The sequence below is a fragment of the Hesperophylax consimilis genome, chromosome 28 (genome assembly GCF_061612785.1).
Source record: "Hesperophylax consimilis isolate HC1 chromosome 28, BYU_Hcon_1.0, whole genome shotgun sequence".
In the NCBI taxonomy this organism is placed as follows: Eukaryota; Metazoa; Arthropoda; class Insecta; order Trichoptera; family Limnephilidae; genus Hesperophylax; species Hesperophylax consimilis.
In genome coordinates this window covers 15,493,122-15,509,907 of record NC_142863.1, presented here as the reverse complement: position 1 = coordinate 15,509,907, position 16,786 = coordinate 15,493,122, and the positions used below count along the sequence as shown (strand labels likewise).

General features: G+C 36.4%; 2 protein-coding genes across 2 annotated transcripts; one reads left to right on the top strand and one right to left on the bottom strand.

Annotated features, from left to right (window-relative positions):
- The first annotated feature begins 475 nt into the window (after nt 1–475).
- Der-1 (derlin 1) lies at nt 476–12,198 on the top strand. The gene is made up of 5 exons (XM_089648888.1): nt 476–957; nt 2,876–3,079; nt 4,140–4,288; nt 8,668–8,778; nt 10,809–12,198. Exons 1-5 carry the CDS (start codon nt 805–807, stop codon nt 10,969–10,971), a joined length of 780 nt encoding a protein of 259 aa, XP_089505014.1. The 5' UTR covers nt 476–804; the 3' UTR covers nt 10,972–12,198.
- Nucleotides 12,199–13,376: 1,178 nt separating this feature from the next.
- ND-B22 (NADH dehydrogenase (ubiquinone) B22 subunit) lies at nt 13,377–15,931 on the bottom strand. Its single transcript, XM_089648617.1, has 3 exons — nt 15,777–15,931; nt 14,532–14,674; nt 13,377–13,635 (listed from the first exon to the last, which is right to left on the bottom strand). The coding sequence occupies exons 1-3, from the start codon at nt 15,881–15,883 to the stop codon at nt 13,436–13,438; spliced, it is 450 nt and encodes a 149-aa protein (XP_089504743.1). The 5' UTR covers nt 15,884–15,931; the 3' UTR covers nt 13,377–13,435.
- Between the last annotated feature and the right edge of the window lie 855 nt (nt 15,932–16,786).

The window sequence follows — 16,786 nt, the reverse complement described above, 5'->3', positions numbered from 1 at the left end:
ATGGAAATTATAGTCATGCTAGGTGAAAAATCCGAATAGCCAGATACTTCCTAATCTTCTTCTCCATCTCCTTTCCATTATTTCCATACTTACCAACATCAGCTTTTGGAGCCAGTGAAACGATGGCATCCGCGAGACTGAGGGGAGTGGGTAGGGAAATGAAAAAGATAAGATGAAGGTTGGGAAGAATTAATTAGATATAATGGCAATTATGGCCGTGTTAGGTAACACATCCGAATAGCCAGATACTTCCCAATAATCCTCTTCTACAACTCCTTTCCATTATTTCCATACTTATTCCCTTGAGCCTCACGGATGACATAGTCCCACTGGCTCCGGGCAGTTGAGAATCCTATATGGAGTTCAAATTAAAATACAACAATTTTTTATTGGCCGAGTAGCCACTGATGCCTGAAAATAAATTTAACGCAGTTTGTGCACATACTGCTTTATTTAAAAAAGAAGTGACGTATCGTATTGGTTTGTTGCTAGCTTCATTGATAACAACACAAAACTCAATTTTCATGATTTTTCCACAAATTCGAACGGTACACGTGTACCATTCGCCCACCCTGATGTCCCTTTAAACCCGTATTAAATAGCCGGTATAGTTAATAAGTGCTGTGCCGACAACATTATAATATCTCGGAGTTTTAACTTCCAGAAGTTGTGTATTGTGGAATTTATCTGGACTTCGCTCTTAGACGATAACGCCAGTGCCTGACGTTTCGGCAAAATAAACATACCTTATGATTGTTCCCTGTGCTTAAAATACTAGTTTGATTTATCAAAAATCTGTTAATCATGGCTGACTTTAAGGATTGGTTTAACGGCCTTCCGTTCTTTACGAAATGGTGGTTGAGTTTGACAATAGGTTTCAGTTTATTAGGGAGATTCGGTTTGATAAAACCGTACTATATGATGCTCTTTTTTGAGCCCCTTTTCAAAGAATGTCAGGTATGTTATAGTAGTATTTGAATTATTTCATCATGGTAAACTAATATTTCTGTGATTTTTTGGGATCCAAACAATGAGTCCTCCTACAATACCTATAAGATGCCAGAAAAATGATGTAATAAATCCCCTACAGACCACTCAATTTGGCTGGTTCAACCGACACATTGTGTGTCATCCATTGAGTGTTGCGTACAGACGATGCAATGGTTGGTTCAATTTCGTCTGTTGCTACTCTGGGGAACTAACACACGCAACAAAACTTTTTTTGGTTTAAATCGTTGCATCCTTTTCAATACATTTGAACTGGTCCAAAAGGATGACAAGAGCTTCGTCCCTGGTATCTCTTATCAGAGGACATCTCACAAGCAAGTTAAATTCTTATTCACTCGAGCGATGACGTTTTTACAAAACGTATTTTCAACTCAATGAGGTTGATAACAACTGCTCAACCAAATTGAGTCGTCTATAGGGCCCATTCATGGACATGAGAAACCATAGACATGCCGATAAGGGAGAGTGAAACAAACTGAAAGTTGAAAGGATCGCAAAGGTGGCATAGACCTCACCCTTTCAATGAATTTATTTATTTTTTATTATTAAAATATCACAAATTAGGTGAATGCCCATATTATGGATCAATTATTACTGGTCAGTAAATGAATCTGACAGTTATCACTTTTAAAACTTTGAAAGTAAAATCTGCCTATGAATTATTAGTCCTTTTTACAGTGGCGCGCGAATCGCTAGTAACAGTAATAAACGCTATTGCAAATTCAAAGTCCCATGAAAAAAGATTCGCTTGTTTCTGAAATCGAATATGTTGTTACAGTATTTAGTAAGGACAAATGAGTTATAATTATTTACCGCTATAACAAATACGTACATGGTGAGTGAACGCCTATGGTAAATATATTTAGGATTGTCCTATCATAATAATAATAATACAATCATCTCAATTAATTTATGCTCATTATTTCACACATAAATAATTTAATGAAAAAATTACATAGCAGGTACATTATTATTTGCGCCTAGTTGTATTAGATACTCTCAGTATCGCCTTTGTTGCTTCAAATGGCTTTAGTCTTGTTTAGTGACCTCTAGTCACATAAAGTACCCGGGAGTGGGGATGCAATCTCTTAAACATAATTAATATATTATTTATGTGAAACTTTAGTCATAATTTTATACAAGAATAAATCATGACGTATTTTTGATCAGGCTTTTGAAAAAAGTTATATTTCTTTAAGGGTACATCATTTTACTAATAAATAAATATTATATATTAAGCAAAATAAAGTATTTAATACCACGTAAAGAAACAATTATCTGTGTATTTTGTAAAAGTGCACTAGGCACATCCCTGATTCCCTAGGAATATATTTGTATTGCTATGCAACCCAATGATAGTATTAGTCGGCTCGGTTAAAAACGTGCATTCAGACCCTGCACAGAAAAGTCCCACAATGGTTATTTGTGCTGCAAACCGTTACCTTACTTTTCTGTGCACGGTCTGGTTATTTCAATGTTTGCTCGCCGGCGGTCGATGTACAAATAACGTCGTTTTTTATTCAAGATATGCTCCAATCTTCCTGGTGCCAAAATGATTGTCACTTGGTTTGATACTCAGATGTTGTGTTATGGCATGTCTACTGTTTTTTATGTCTATGGGCCCATTATAAATGGTATCATAAAAAATTTCAACAACTTGAAAGAAAAAAGAATAATAATACACAACTGCTGATCCTGCATAAGTCGCAAGTGAACTCTTTTGTCGAGTTTAGGAGTGGTCAGGAACTGCTATAAATCTGATTATATACTCTACATCCTGAGGTGAAATATCTTGAAACTGCGCTATAGAAATTTTTTGCATCTACTGTCACAGAACTACTGCAATGTGTTTTTGTTTATTTTTCAGTTATGGAGAGTTCTAACGGCCGTGTTCTATTATCCCATCACGCCCCAGACGGGCTTCCACTTCCTCATCAACTGCTACTTCTTGTACAATTACTCACTGCGGCTGGAGACGGGGCTGTTTGCCGGACGGCCGGCCGACTACTTCTTCATGCTGATCTTCAACTGGCTGCTCTGCATCATCGTGGGGCTCATCGGAGAAATTCATGTTAGTATTACGTTAAAACTAGGCAAAGGGCATCCGGAAACAGACCAAACCTCAAACGAATCTGGCAACTGTCCAATATGGCTAGAAACTCACCGAGGGAGCTAGTAGGATTTTTAACAGGACACTGCTATCTCAGAAGACACATGCAACCAACAGAACTGTTAGGATTGAAGTGTGCCAATAATAGCTGAAGGAAATGTAAAGAGGATGAACTCCAATTCATATATGGTGCCAATGTTCCGTCTTGAAGGGAAGGACAGTTAGGACGGGTTTTTCACAGAATTTGAACAATTCATAAAATTTCAAAGTTGATATTCAAGTTCTGTTACTATCCGAGTACTGTGAATCAACCGGCCCATGAAAAAATATAAATAGAACTTGAATTTTAACTTTTATGAATTGTTTAAATTCATCCCCATCCAAAAAACCGTTTTTTGGATGGGTTGTTTCAGAAAAATTCAAATGTAATATTGTCATCAAATAGCCATTCAGTGCCATTTTGATACTTAAAAGTTCGCCATTATGATAGGCAGAAGCGGACAACTGTAATGTTAAGCTTGTCGTCAGCTATTCACAATTTGATAGAAAGCTGAAACGCACCTAGAATCTGCGTTTAACGGGGTCCTTTCAAATGTAAAAAAAAGAAAAGGGTGCTGAATGACCATTTGATGACTTTATCACGCGTGAATTTCTATTACTGCGAAACAACTGGGCCTTAGATCCCTGTAAAGACACATTTTGGAACCTGGAGATAGCTGAATACCAAATTTCAGCTCTGGTGAACTTTATTTAAGAGACTGGGTTACTGTCAGGGGAATAATCTAAACACGGGAGATGAAGCACAATGGGCTTATGCCCTGAGTTATAATGGTTGTTAAGCGGACCATCTCCTTCAATATGATTATTATATCTGATAGTGTAGGCCAGATCCAACGCAAATTCATACTGGATTTAGTACATACATTATCAATTCTCTCTCTTCATAGTGGCCACCAAAAATTAGAAGTGCTGTAATTGATGAGAATTTAAAAATAATTAGTTTTGTGCGTATCTGTTTCAGGTGCTGATGGATCCAATGGTTCTCTCGGTTCTGTACATCTGGTGCCAGTTGAACAAGGACACTATAGTATCCTTCTGGTTCGGCACTAGATTCAAAGCAATGTACCTTCCGTGGGTGCTGTTTGCTTTCAACCTGGTCATCTCCGGAGGGTGAGAATCTTAACTGTACCAGTTAATAAGGAATTGTTGAAGGAAGCATTGTTGTTATGAAACTGAGAAAATTGCCAATATTGTTCATCCACACCAGTGAAAATAGCAGCTACGCACAGCGTTGCCCTGCCTTTGTATTTACGTAATGCATTAATTGCATTGCATAGCCGCTTTACGGTTCAGTGCAGTTTGGTCGTAGCTTGGCGACAGTCAGCAGGCTTCCATGCCGTATTTCTAATATCTATGAATGGCGATGCGGAAGGTTGTTAAGAAGTTTCAGTTGACAGATCCCTTGTTAAACTTTTTCTATATTAAATTTATTTTATTTATTTATTCACGCCTCGAAGGTTTTTACATATATCGTCGCATTAATTCGTAGACTGCGTAACTCCAAATTTTTCGAAAATACGTTTTTAATGCCATCTGGTGTTAAAATTAGTCCCGCATCGACTAGTAAAACTCGCAAATTTAAAAAAAAATTAACCTTTTAGATAAACACAAATTAGGAAACTGCGTAAAATCATGGTGCCATTTTTACTCGCGAATACTTCGAAACTCCTTAATTCAGTATTGGCCGGTGAGCCGTGCACGCTTGTTGTGTTTTTTGACAGGAAATTTATTTACGGTGTAATAGTTTTACCGTGAAATTAACTGAGATAAGTTGATTAATCAATTTTGAACATTTTATAACCTTAATTTTAATTGTGAAGTCACGAATAGTGTTTTGTATCTGTAGTCTAAACTGATGTCTTCTGCACCGTGTGACGCTCTGCCGTAGCTCTCTTGTTTTATGTGCCTCTGCGGTTGCATTCACCGCTTTTACAGTGGTACCTGCTTATCACCACACGCCCTCCTGATGTCATCATCACTGCACGAATTGATTTAACTAACCCGGAGCCCTTCGCGTCCTACCTAATAGGTCGTTGTTCTGTGATTATCTCTTCTTCAAGGTCACCATCTCTTTGCAAGTGGATCTCCTCCTGATGCATATCCGGATCCGGTTCTTCACTGTCCTCTTCAAACAAACCCAAAATATTGACGGTGGAACGTGCGACAATTACATCTCGTCTCTCCTCAGACACAGTCCGTTCTCTGTCAGGCATCTTCCGCGGGTCAAGCACATGTCTTGGTATGCCATCTACTTCGATGTTGTTGACTGAAGTAAGTCCTGTCACCCTTCCATGCACGATGTGCATCTCCCATCTACTGGCTTAACCGCAAGAAGATCGCCCACTTAGAACTCAGTCAATACTTCCTCTTCTATATTCACTTGCGCAGAAGGGTGTCTCCACGAGTAAGTGTGAACTATACTAGACAGCGCAACACCTTGATCATCCTGACTTTTTGTAGCCAAAGATTGTACCAAAACACTGCCTGCAGGGGATCGCTTCCACTTCTGGCTGCAGTTCTCTTTATTGTTTGATGATGTCGTTCAACTATACCGTTTCCAGCTGGTCGGTATGCCGCGCGAAATCTTTGACGAACATTCCATCTCTTACACTTATCTGTAACACTGTAGGAACAAAATGCAGTACCATTGTCCATGAGAACTACTGAGATCTACATGAGAACTACTGAGAACTACAACGAGTCTTTGGGCGGGCCTCTTTCCCGAAACACTTCTTCCTAATGTCTGATAATCGAAGCTGCATTATCTGACTCGATTTCCCGCCACACGGCAAATCTACTTGGACCGCAATCGATAAATATGAGTAAACATTTCCTACCGAAATGAGTAACATCAACTGCCAAGCGACTCCAGGTTGTCACAACATTAAGATTACCCGCTTCATGGGATGATGGCGGAGGGTCAATTGTCCTGCATTGTACGCAGGAACGCACGCATCTATCGACGTCCTTTCTTCTCGCCTCAAGATTGACCAGCCGGGCAAGATGAAGCGTTCACTTTACTCCAAAGTGATGCTGAGCATGAAGAGTTTCTACGCTTAAAGCACATGTTTGCTCACCAGTTCCACTTTCAAGTCTCTCCCACCTATCTTCACACTCTGAGGAGTCTCTTTCACAACGTTTCCTGTCATGGCTACTCTTTGCCCTGGTCTTGCAAACCCTAGTAAGTACATCAGTTTTATTTCTACAGGACTCTACAAGGGTGATCGAAAATGTCAGATCAAATTCTTCTACAATCTCCTTCATCAACCCCAAGCGTCACTTAACGAGTATCTCTGACACGACTACTCCCGGTCAGTGTAGATCTCACCCAGCACAAAACCGTCGCCGAATCTGTAATGATCTCCATAGTTTGAAGATTTCACTTGAGAGTCAGATTTAATCCCTTAAGGAAGGAAAAGTACCAGCATTTACAAGACTTAAAACAGACATTAGAAAAGGATTACCACTCCTTTTACGATAACCTTCCGCATCATTAAAATCATTAAAATGCATCTAAATAGACTGCCTCGACATATACATACATTGTTGTGTTTTTTTTTGTGACTGTAAAATTCCTATCTCATAAAACTGTTTGCAGAAAAGTATGTATCTTTTGTAAAATACGTATCTCCATTCTCGGTTTTTATGTAAACTTCCTAACTCCGATTTGAAATAGAAAGCCTTAACTTACAAAAGTTTAATGATTGAATATAAATTTCGAAATATATTATATGTTCGAAACATAAATAAAAAGAATGAGCCGTCTTTCATTTTTTTTCACTACGAGGTTTTTTGTGCCTCCTGTAAAATTTTACATTTGGTGGTTACGCATTCTACGAATTAATGCGACGATATGTATATACATTGTTATAGATAAGATGTTTGGGAGTACAATAATAAGTTTGTAGTACATAACATAGTAAACTGAGTACGAACGATATAAGTAGGCATAATACAAGTTATAATAGAAAGTTCTGTTGTACAAAGGAGTTAATTTATTTGAATATAATAACAAGAGTACAAAATAAGTACTTAAGGTACTATGAAAGTAGTTACAGAGCAATCTGTAGTAACTTTGTTGATATTTATAAAAATAAACATGTTTGTATTTGGCAAACCTTTATTACAACAGATTGGGTGTTCACAACATTGCTAAATTAACACAGCGAAGGAAAAGGAGCACATGAAGTAGTAGAATGATATAAAGATATATCGAAAGTTGTGCAATGGAGTTTAATAAGTATATTATAGTAATATGTACTAGCTGATGTGTGCCCGGCGTTGCTTGACTTTTCTTTACTTTCAGTAAATACAATATGCATGTTTTATATATACAGGGTTTTCCAATAAGAGGTGTTATTTTGATATTCAATCGTAAAAGATCAACGGTTTCGTTGCTTGTGTGACACGTAGCGCCGTCTCGTTATAGCGCAATCCATTCACCGTAACTGTTGCTCCAGCCTCATTTTCGAAAAAGTAAGGTCCAATGACTCCGCCGGACCGTAAACCTCACCAAACAGTCACATGTTGAGGATAGAGAGGCTTTTCAACAATAACTCTTGGGTTTTCCGAGCCCCAGATGCGACAATTTTGCTTGTTGACGAAGCCACCGAGGTGGAAATGGGCCTCATCACTCAAGATGATTTGCATTTGATTCACTCAAGTGAATTTTATTAATTTCAATGCGTTGTTGAAGCGTGTATCGTTCCATTTTTATTAATGGCGTAGTTTCTACTTGTTAAATGTCAAAAAATGACAGCTTCGAAAGTAACATCTACCGAAATAGCGGGCTATTCAAAATAACACCTCTTATTGGAAAACCGTGTATAACCTTTCGGGAGTGATAGTGAAAACCCTATCGAAATCCGTTGCGTAGTTTATAAGAACTAAGCGCACAAACAAACAGACGCTGATAGCGACTTTATTTTTTACTATTTAGAGATAATAACGCAGTTAAAGTAAGTTTTAATAATTATAATAACAAACATGAACCGTGTTACTCATAATAGAATGCGGAGGGATAAGAACAGGTTAGTGGCTGACAGATTTTTAAACAGTCCGACCCCCAGGATGAGTACTGTATTACTATGGTATTAAGATGGAGTTCGCGGACTTTGTTAAAAATCTGGTTGATTTGACAAATATCGATCGGTCGTGCAGTGAAAATGTAAAAAACAGTAATACCAGAGGAATATTTTAAATTGAAATATCGATTTACCGAAGCAAATACAGAATGAATGAAGCAATTCAAAGCAGAACGAGTCATGACATCTCAAATGTCATCTGAAGAAATGTGAAGTTAGCAACTAAATGCGAAATGCAAAAATGACCGTGTTTTTGAGGATTGGAAAAAAGTGGTGCCAGTCTAAAAAAATCTTGCATAAATATTACTATGAGTAAATATTTTAACCCAAGTAGTATACGGCCCTCACCGTATATCATCTATACCAACATGATAATTCATTAAATTGTTTTTTTAAATGTTTTAGTGGAATCTTGGAGCTCGTTGGTATCCTGATTGGCCATCTGTACTTCTTCCTGATGTTCAAGTACCCCCAGGACATTGGAGGACCTGCCCTCATCAGCACACCTTCCATTCTGTGAGTATTTATTTATTTATGGCACACAGATGCCATTTACACACAGTTATAATATATAAATACAAAGAATTATTTGAAAAAAGGTGTTGAAATAATTAATTTTGCCTAAAACGAATATTATATTTTGGTACCAAATCAATAAGGAAACTATAGATGGTGACAGGAAACATATAGTACAAGCGGGAAACTGGAGAATCTACATCACATTTGGAGTCAATTTTGTGTTGCAACTTTTTTGATTTGAGCTTCGTTTTCGAGTAAATTGAATCCGATGTTGAAATTTTTTAGGTCAAATTACAAAAAATCGGTCGCTAGGGATCGTTAGTTAATATGTATCAGCTGTGTAAGGTCTTTTAAATGCGTTGAATTGTAGACCAGGCTCCAAATTTTTTTTTACATTAGGTTGTCAGTTATACGCTACAATCGTGTTAAAAATATGCAGTATTTATTTATAATAATTTTAGACAAATATTTCCCTAGCCGCAGCGCTTTTTAGGCACTCATTACACTTCGTTTCAATTTAATTACTACAACAACGATTTACGTCGGTAAAGATGGTTAACTGCAGTGGCGGTTCTTCCCTTAGGTCAATTGGTGTTTGACCCCCCAAAATTATAAGACAACAATAATAATCAATTATGTGCATCAAAACAACTGGTCTAATTCTTATTTTATTTAAAATGTAACGCGAAACAGCGGCGGCGGCGAGTGACTACCAGTGACATCTGTTGTCTCTAATAGAAGCTTTCATTCACAAGTCCACACGATTCGCCGGGTCAATTTAAAGAATGTCCTCTTTGGCATCTTCTGTCCCTATGCGCGCCATAGAATAAACGAGATGGCACTATATTTTTCGTCGAAGTAAAAATTAGGTACCGAAGAAAGCTTAGGGACGTTTAGGTCATGACCGTGGGGGTGACAACACGATGAATATTATATGTTTTACAGAGATGGTGACATAAACAAATGTCGGTTTTTCATTTACACGCTTGTACTGTGTGGAACGATGGTTGTTTTTCATTGGATAGTTCGAGAAACGTTTGGAATAATTATTTATGTTATTATCGATTTAGAATGAAGCTGTAGAATGAAACAAAACAAAAAAAAGTAAAAGATCATTGTCAAATAGAATCAAACTCTTATTTTATTTACTTTAATGTTGTGCACAACTACATTAAAACTAAACATCTTAAAAATAATTTGCCGTAAGTAGGTACATGGATTGTGTATTTATTTCAATGGAAATATTATAACAAATTGATATAGATAATAATATATGGGCACACATTTTTTTCAAATGACCTACCACGACTGGATCCTTAGAGCCGCCTCTGGTTAACTGAAGTTATTTTCACTGAAACTGACCGCAGCAACTGAATTAATTATTTTGCGAACTTGTCCTGAATTTATTGATGTAGTAAAAATGAAATTATTATTTGTTTTTGTTTATGGCAATGCATACTATTTACATGACGACAAGTTTAAATTATCGCTCGGACAGAATGGATTTTAAAAGATGCATTTTTATTCAATGTTCACTTTATAAAACGATCGCTTTGCCGCCATTTTTAACATTTTTGTATGTATTTTGACTTGCGAGAGTTTCGTTTCAATCTAAAATGCATAAATTACGTAATCAACCCCAACTAAGAATCTAATAACCTATTTTGTGCATGAAATAGTAATTGTTGAAACAAAGTGTAATTAATTTCCTTAAACTGTGCCTAAAAGTGCGGAGATCAGGGAAATAATTTACAATTATTATACTCATTGAACTGGGAAAGAAAAATATAATATTAATATAAAAAATAAAATATTATATACAAACCTTTTTAGAAATAGGAGTAAGCGCCAAAAAATGTCAGTAGAATTTGAAATTCCATAGATTAACTAATATCAGTGTTACCAAGAAAGAAAAATTCAGTACCTAGTTGCTTAATTAAGTTCTTTCATACCTGTTATTGAATTTTGTCATAAAGCTGTTTTTGTTTGATTTTACCACTAATCTAAATGTGTTGTTGTATCTGCAGCAAGAGATGGTTCCCCGAAGCGCGTGGCGGGATGGGTGGGTTTGGAATCCCACCGCAGTCGCGGGCGGCGGCCCCTCAGCCGGGTGCTGCGGGAGGCGGCGGGGGCATGGGCGGCCTGTTCCGCGGACACCAGTGGGGTCGCGGCCATCAGCTGGGCAACTAGACCTCCACCGTCTTGAAACAACCATCCGTACTAAGTTATCTTCGTCGTACTGCCAAAATTGAATAATTGCTAAAAAATTTAACTAACCATCGTGCTATTAATCAAACAAAATAGCAGAACTCATTTGCAGATAATGGGAATGAATTACGGTAAATATCCAGAATTGCCAGTCACGGAAACAACAATTTAATTCGGCGGAAATAGAAAATAATACATTTTAATAATTATATTGTGCATTTGGCGGCCATTGTTACTGATGTGAAAGTTATTAGGTTAATTTTTTTCTCTTATTTAACCTAAAATAGGTTTATTAGTTTGGGTTAATTTAAAAAATAAACTAGCCTAAAAAAACTATTTTAATATTATTACGTTAAAACATGTCGTGAAGAAATGATGTCAAATTATACATATTTTAAACAAAATAGCTTTTAAAATGCTTTATTTTCCAGGTCCGTCGACTGAAATATTCATATCTCATTGTTATGTATTAAACTTACACAAAGTGTTTAAAAAATAATTTACCCAGTGTGTCCTGTAATTCTGGAAATTTAACATAATTACATATTACTACAAGGAAAAGCGCATTGAAGTAATGAACAATTGTTAGAAAAAGTACGGAGAGAGCACCCAACTGGCTTGAAGTACAATCTTTCAATGTGTTTCTTGTAACATTGTTCTAAATGACTTTATAATGTACGTCTGTTGTTACATATTATAATGTTCATTATTCAGTTTGAATCCGGAGTTAAACGTATCAGGTATACAACCATACTAAATATACAATATCTAATAGCTATGCAACATTTACAAACAAGATCTATACATACTAACTAATACCTGCCAAGTTACATTAGTTAGTATTAATATTTTTTTTATTAAGTTTCTGTCAAATGATTGAGAGGGAACACGCACCAATCTGGTTTTAATTCAAACTAAATCAGCCCTTGTGGTTCATAGATTTTTAAAAACATGAGGGAACAAGTTTCTTAACAAAAACCTGCACAGTGGCAACTTTTATTCTGTAAATGATATTTTTGTGGTGTTGCCGTTTTAAAATTTAAGAAAAGTTCTTAAATTATTTTTTTCTGAAGGGGCAAATTTGAAAAACTGTTTTCTCTGGTAAAATAAAGATTAAAAAAATATGCACATTTTTTTACCCCTATTACTAGGTTATAAAAATTGAATGTGAAGTTGTATTTTTTTTTCTCTAAATGAACTTTCTAGGATTATTAAATTTTTTTAAAATTTTTTTTAAAAGAAAGACAAACATTCCCGGGTCACGGATAACCCAACAATGTTTGAAAATCTCCTACTACCACCACAGAAAGCCGAAAATGTTGCTTGTGTTGTGATGGAGGACTTAGCCAGCCGAGGAATCGAACACGCGACGCTCGGGTGAGACCCAAGCGCTATGCCCACTCAACCACTGACCGGTTTAATAATGATAATTTTATGGGTCCGGGAACAAGGATTCATGTCATAGGATTTCTATAAAATTTTTGTAAGAGGTGATTAACTATGGTTGTTAGATCTTTCAAACTGAAAATAGGCACCAGTTCCAAAATTATTGTTGTAAAAAATACTTTTGGTGCCTGAAAAATAATATATTTTGAGTAAATTTTTAAGAATTTTAGTTTAATTAGGTATTTTACGTTGTTTTCAATTTATCTCATTTTTCTATTGAAATGTTACTTATATAAAATAATGTCCCAAGACTTGAATGAGCGATAAACGAATGACCGATTATGAAAAATATTGTATCAAAACAATGTACTTCACGAATACATAGTGTAATAAAGTCAATAATAATTTTGTTCTTTTTTTTTAAAACCATGTCAAATGTAGGCATGAATGTGAATAAAGCCTGTTAATTTGAAAACTTGTTTTTCTAATGTGTACTCCATATACGGTTTTACCGTGCCTACGCATCAGGGATCTTTTTCGATAGAGTTCAGTCTACTTCCGTCCTTCCGCTGCTAATTCCATGACCCGTTACCATACATTAAGGTAGATCTCAGCACTCCATTGTGGACTGTGAGCTTCGCTTCTTTGGATATTTTTTTTATTAGAGCCAGCCGTGTTCAGTCCTCCATTAACGGAGAAGCCCTTATGCTGCATATATGAGAAAAAATGCGCAAGCCAAGACACGAATTATGGGAAAGGAACGAAGCTGTTTGGTTCCTGTGTCTTAAGTCGTGGTTCAGCTCGCGTGTTTATACGCATCCTTATAGGTTGCTGGTTAGCATACTTGCCACTCGTCTAGGAAATTCCATAATTGTGCCCTACAAGGTTAAATAAGAATGAAATGACAAATAATAAAATAGGCTGAAATCTATATCATTGAAACAAAACAGGTACAAAGGATGTCTAGATGGGAGTGTAACAAACAAATAAAAACCCACACAAACTATGAAATATTTACATTTAATTAAATTGCAGAGATTTTATAACAATAATCAAAGACTCAATGGTGTCCATCATACTCTCCGGGCTTGGGCTTGCCGTACTGGCGCTCCCACCATTCGACGTACTCCTTCTTGCGCAGTTCGCGGCGTGCAAAGTACTCGGGGTACATGGCCTTCTCCAAGGGATGCCAGTAGTCCAGCACCCAGTCAGGGGCGAATACATCACGCTGGTAGGCCGCGCCGCCTGGCGAGTGGGGGACTAAGGACAAGCGGAAATCGATCAATCGGTAAAGTTTCTACGGTTTCATGACAACAGAACATTGAAGAAAAGGGAAGAGAAAAAACAAACTAACCTAACCTATTCTTCTATCAAATTTTGTTTTATCCGAATAACATATCTTTCTACATATCTATCCTGACGATAGACACTGCATGGCTGTATAAAATCTTGGATGCGCAACAAGGCGTAATCTAAAAATCAGTAAAAGTTGTTCTGCTCCATCAATGAAATACTAAGGCCCTTGCGCACTAGGCGACAGATGTTGGCAACCAGGTCTTCAGTGACTATTGGATATTATAGCTTAGATATTGATAAATGCATGCTTATGCACATGGTCGCCGATACCTGCAGTTTTTCGGCGACGCACTCAGCGAACAGCCTGCGATGTTATCTGATCTCTAATTGTGATTTTTAAAGACAATTTTTGTGAATGGTCTCCTAGTGCACAAGGCTCCGATCGAAAATTGGAACTGAATTATTGTGATGCCAATTATATCCACCGATGAAAAACTCTGAAAGTCTATGGAATAAATTTTCAGAGGTTTTCATTGGTGTATAGTATAATAAGTAGGCTCCAAATGAGAATCGAACTGTCTGTATACTGACATATCTATGGTTTTTTTGGACCAATTTGTTTCATACAAAAAGCCCGAAGATATCGATCTAGTGAGTGGTTTATGTATGGCACAAGTGCTCTAAGGTTGGGTTTCCTGGAAAGGAACAGTCCCTGTTAAACTCTGATTCTCTGCATCAAATTTCGTTCAGCTGAGGAGCATAAAAACATGACCTTTATGCTTGACAACAACAGTTCCACTGACTTCAAGGCAGTTGAGTCTCAATACATTAAAAAAGCTGTTTATTGAAATAAAACTTACATTTCTTTGGTTGGTAATGCATTTCTTGGAAGAGTTCCTCGTTCCCTTCAGCCAGTAGGCGTCGCGCCTCTATTATGTTTTTTACGTCCTTGTTCTTATCGAAGCGTTCGCGTAGCAGCACGCATCTGTAGCGCAATTCATCCCTGCAAATAGAGAATATTGCTTAACAAAGCTTTACAACCAGTGCCCTTGAGGTGATTTTTCACAAAAATGGCACTGTCCTAATATTATTATTGTTGGCCCTTTTCTATGCAATCTATTCCATCATGCGGGACGTTTTGACAAAATCTATGCCTTTTAGTGAAACTTCATGGATCAGATCTGTGATATCTGCATACGGAGATAGCCGCCGATGGATCACATTTGCGACAGTCGGGTCGAAGATAAAGTTAACTAAGTTATTATTATTGTTAACTGGATCTGAAGTCCCGAAAACCATTTGGACGGAAGAAGAGACTTTTTTAAAAGAAACACACAGAATAACTTGACAAAATTTGAAAACTCCTATTACCACCATTGTTATTTGAAAATGATGCTTGTGTCATGATGGAGGACAGGAATTAATGTGGTTCATAGAGCGACACCTAGGGTTTGTGTAGCTCCTCTCAGACAATGGGCCATTTGGATGTTTACCATTTTTAACGTGACACCTAAATACACTGTGAAATGACACAAACTAAATTGCCACTTGGCTGGGTAACATTATGAGGCAGGTTAAGAAAGGGATTTGTTTGAAGGAATGGATTAAATGAAGGAGGAAAAACAGATGCTAATTTAAAAAAAAAATTGTTTAACAATGTCCCTGATACGGAATGAAAGACGATATCAACTAAAAAAAAGAAATTATTTATGGTTTCAAATAACTACCAGATAGTAAGTATTATTAGTCCATTACAGTAACATAGTGATAGATGGATTTCATACCGATTCGAGTTCAGGAATAAATTATATTCAATTCACGATAATCATTCAAAGTTATTACCGTCATTTCAGAGGCCAATATTTTTTTGATAATTATGGAAACGTTAAATGTCCAAAGAAAACACCATAATATACGACAAGAAACCCAAAATATCAATTAAATTACAGAAACTGCTTTATTTATGACAAGAAATCGAGAACTAATAATATTTTCATAAACACTGCAGGATTTTGACAGCTCAATTATGTAACACTCCTAGAAACTTTATGGTAGGTTAGAAAAGAGTGATTTTTTTAATGGATATTTATTAGACCTGTATTTACCTATGGGGTACCCAGCTTTCTATATTACGAAGCGCTTCTTTGTACAAAGTACAAACTTGTTGTGCGTGAGTACGCAACCCGACAATCGGAAGCCTTGCGCCAGCCATTTTTCCCGACCATAGAAACAATTTTGACAGTACACATTTTCAGAACGATTTTGCATAGAAAATAAGGAAATTTAAAATGCGAGTTGCTGTAAAACATGATAAGCTAAAGGAAATAAGATAAACTTATTATTTTTAGGTAGGTACCAAAAATATGAAGATTGGAAATTAATAATATAAATAACAACAAAGATTTTAAACTTGACGTTAAAAAACACTGAAAATATAAACTGAATACTTTGGCATATTACATAAAAAATAACACATTCCACATACACACAAGCCTGGCTTCATTATGGCGGTACATCTTACGTATAAAATTAGGTGAAATAATTACTATATTTAGCATTAATTTTGTAAAATTATTTCTTTTTTGAATAAACATTAAAAAAACTATATAGGAGGTGTGGGTTTGCACTAGCCTCCCCATATCTTGGAATTAAAAAAAATTATCAAATTAGGAAGTAAAAATAATTGCAATATTTTAAAATTATAATCAAATCGTTTCTTTTTCAATCGTTGGCCAAATCAACAACCGTTGTATCGCGTGCTACGTTTTTGCCTGACTCCTAAAGTTAGGCGCTCAGTTTCCCAGATGCCTTATGATTAATTTAATAGAAAACGGTTGCCACCAATATTTACAAAAGATCTTTCGATTTATAGTCCCCAAAGGGCAAATGAAATTGATTATCTGCCCAAGAAAGATGTTTTTGAACTTTTCAGCCAATTTCATCAGAGCTAAAAAGAATTGAGAATACTTAGGGTAATGGACACGCCTACAACAACAACTTCTATCGGTTAATCCCTTTAGTGAGAGTATGTTTTATTTTTATTAAAAAAGAGTTTCACAAATTAAATTGACGGCCTCCGTGGTTGAGTGGTTAACATTTTAGGCTACGCATCCGG

Coding starts and splice junctions, on each gene's coding strand:
- ND-B22 (XM_089648617.1), bottom strand. CDS start 15,883: ATGGCTGGCGCAAGGCTTCCGATTGTCGGGTTGCGTACTCACGCACAA. Junction 14,675..15,776: donor GAAAGCTGGGTACCCCATAG/GTAAATACAGGT, acceptor CTCTATTTGCAG/GGATGAATTGCGCTACAGAT. Junction 13,636..14,531: donor GCATTACCAACCAAAGAAAT/GTAAGTTTTATT, acceptor GCTTGTCCTTAG/TCCCCCACTCGCCAGGCGGC.
- Der-1 (XM_089648888.1), top strand. CDS start 805: ATGGCTGACTTTAAGGATTGGTTTAACGGCCTTCCGTTCTTTACGAAA. Junction 3,080..4,139: donor GGCTCATCGGAGAAATTCAT/GTTAGTATTACG, acceptor TATCTGTTTCAG/GTGCTGATGGATCCAATGGT. Junction 4,289..8,667: donor AACCTGGTCATCTCCGGAGG/GTGAGAATCTTA, acceptor TAAATGTTTTAG/TGGAATCTTGGAGCTCGTTG.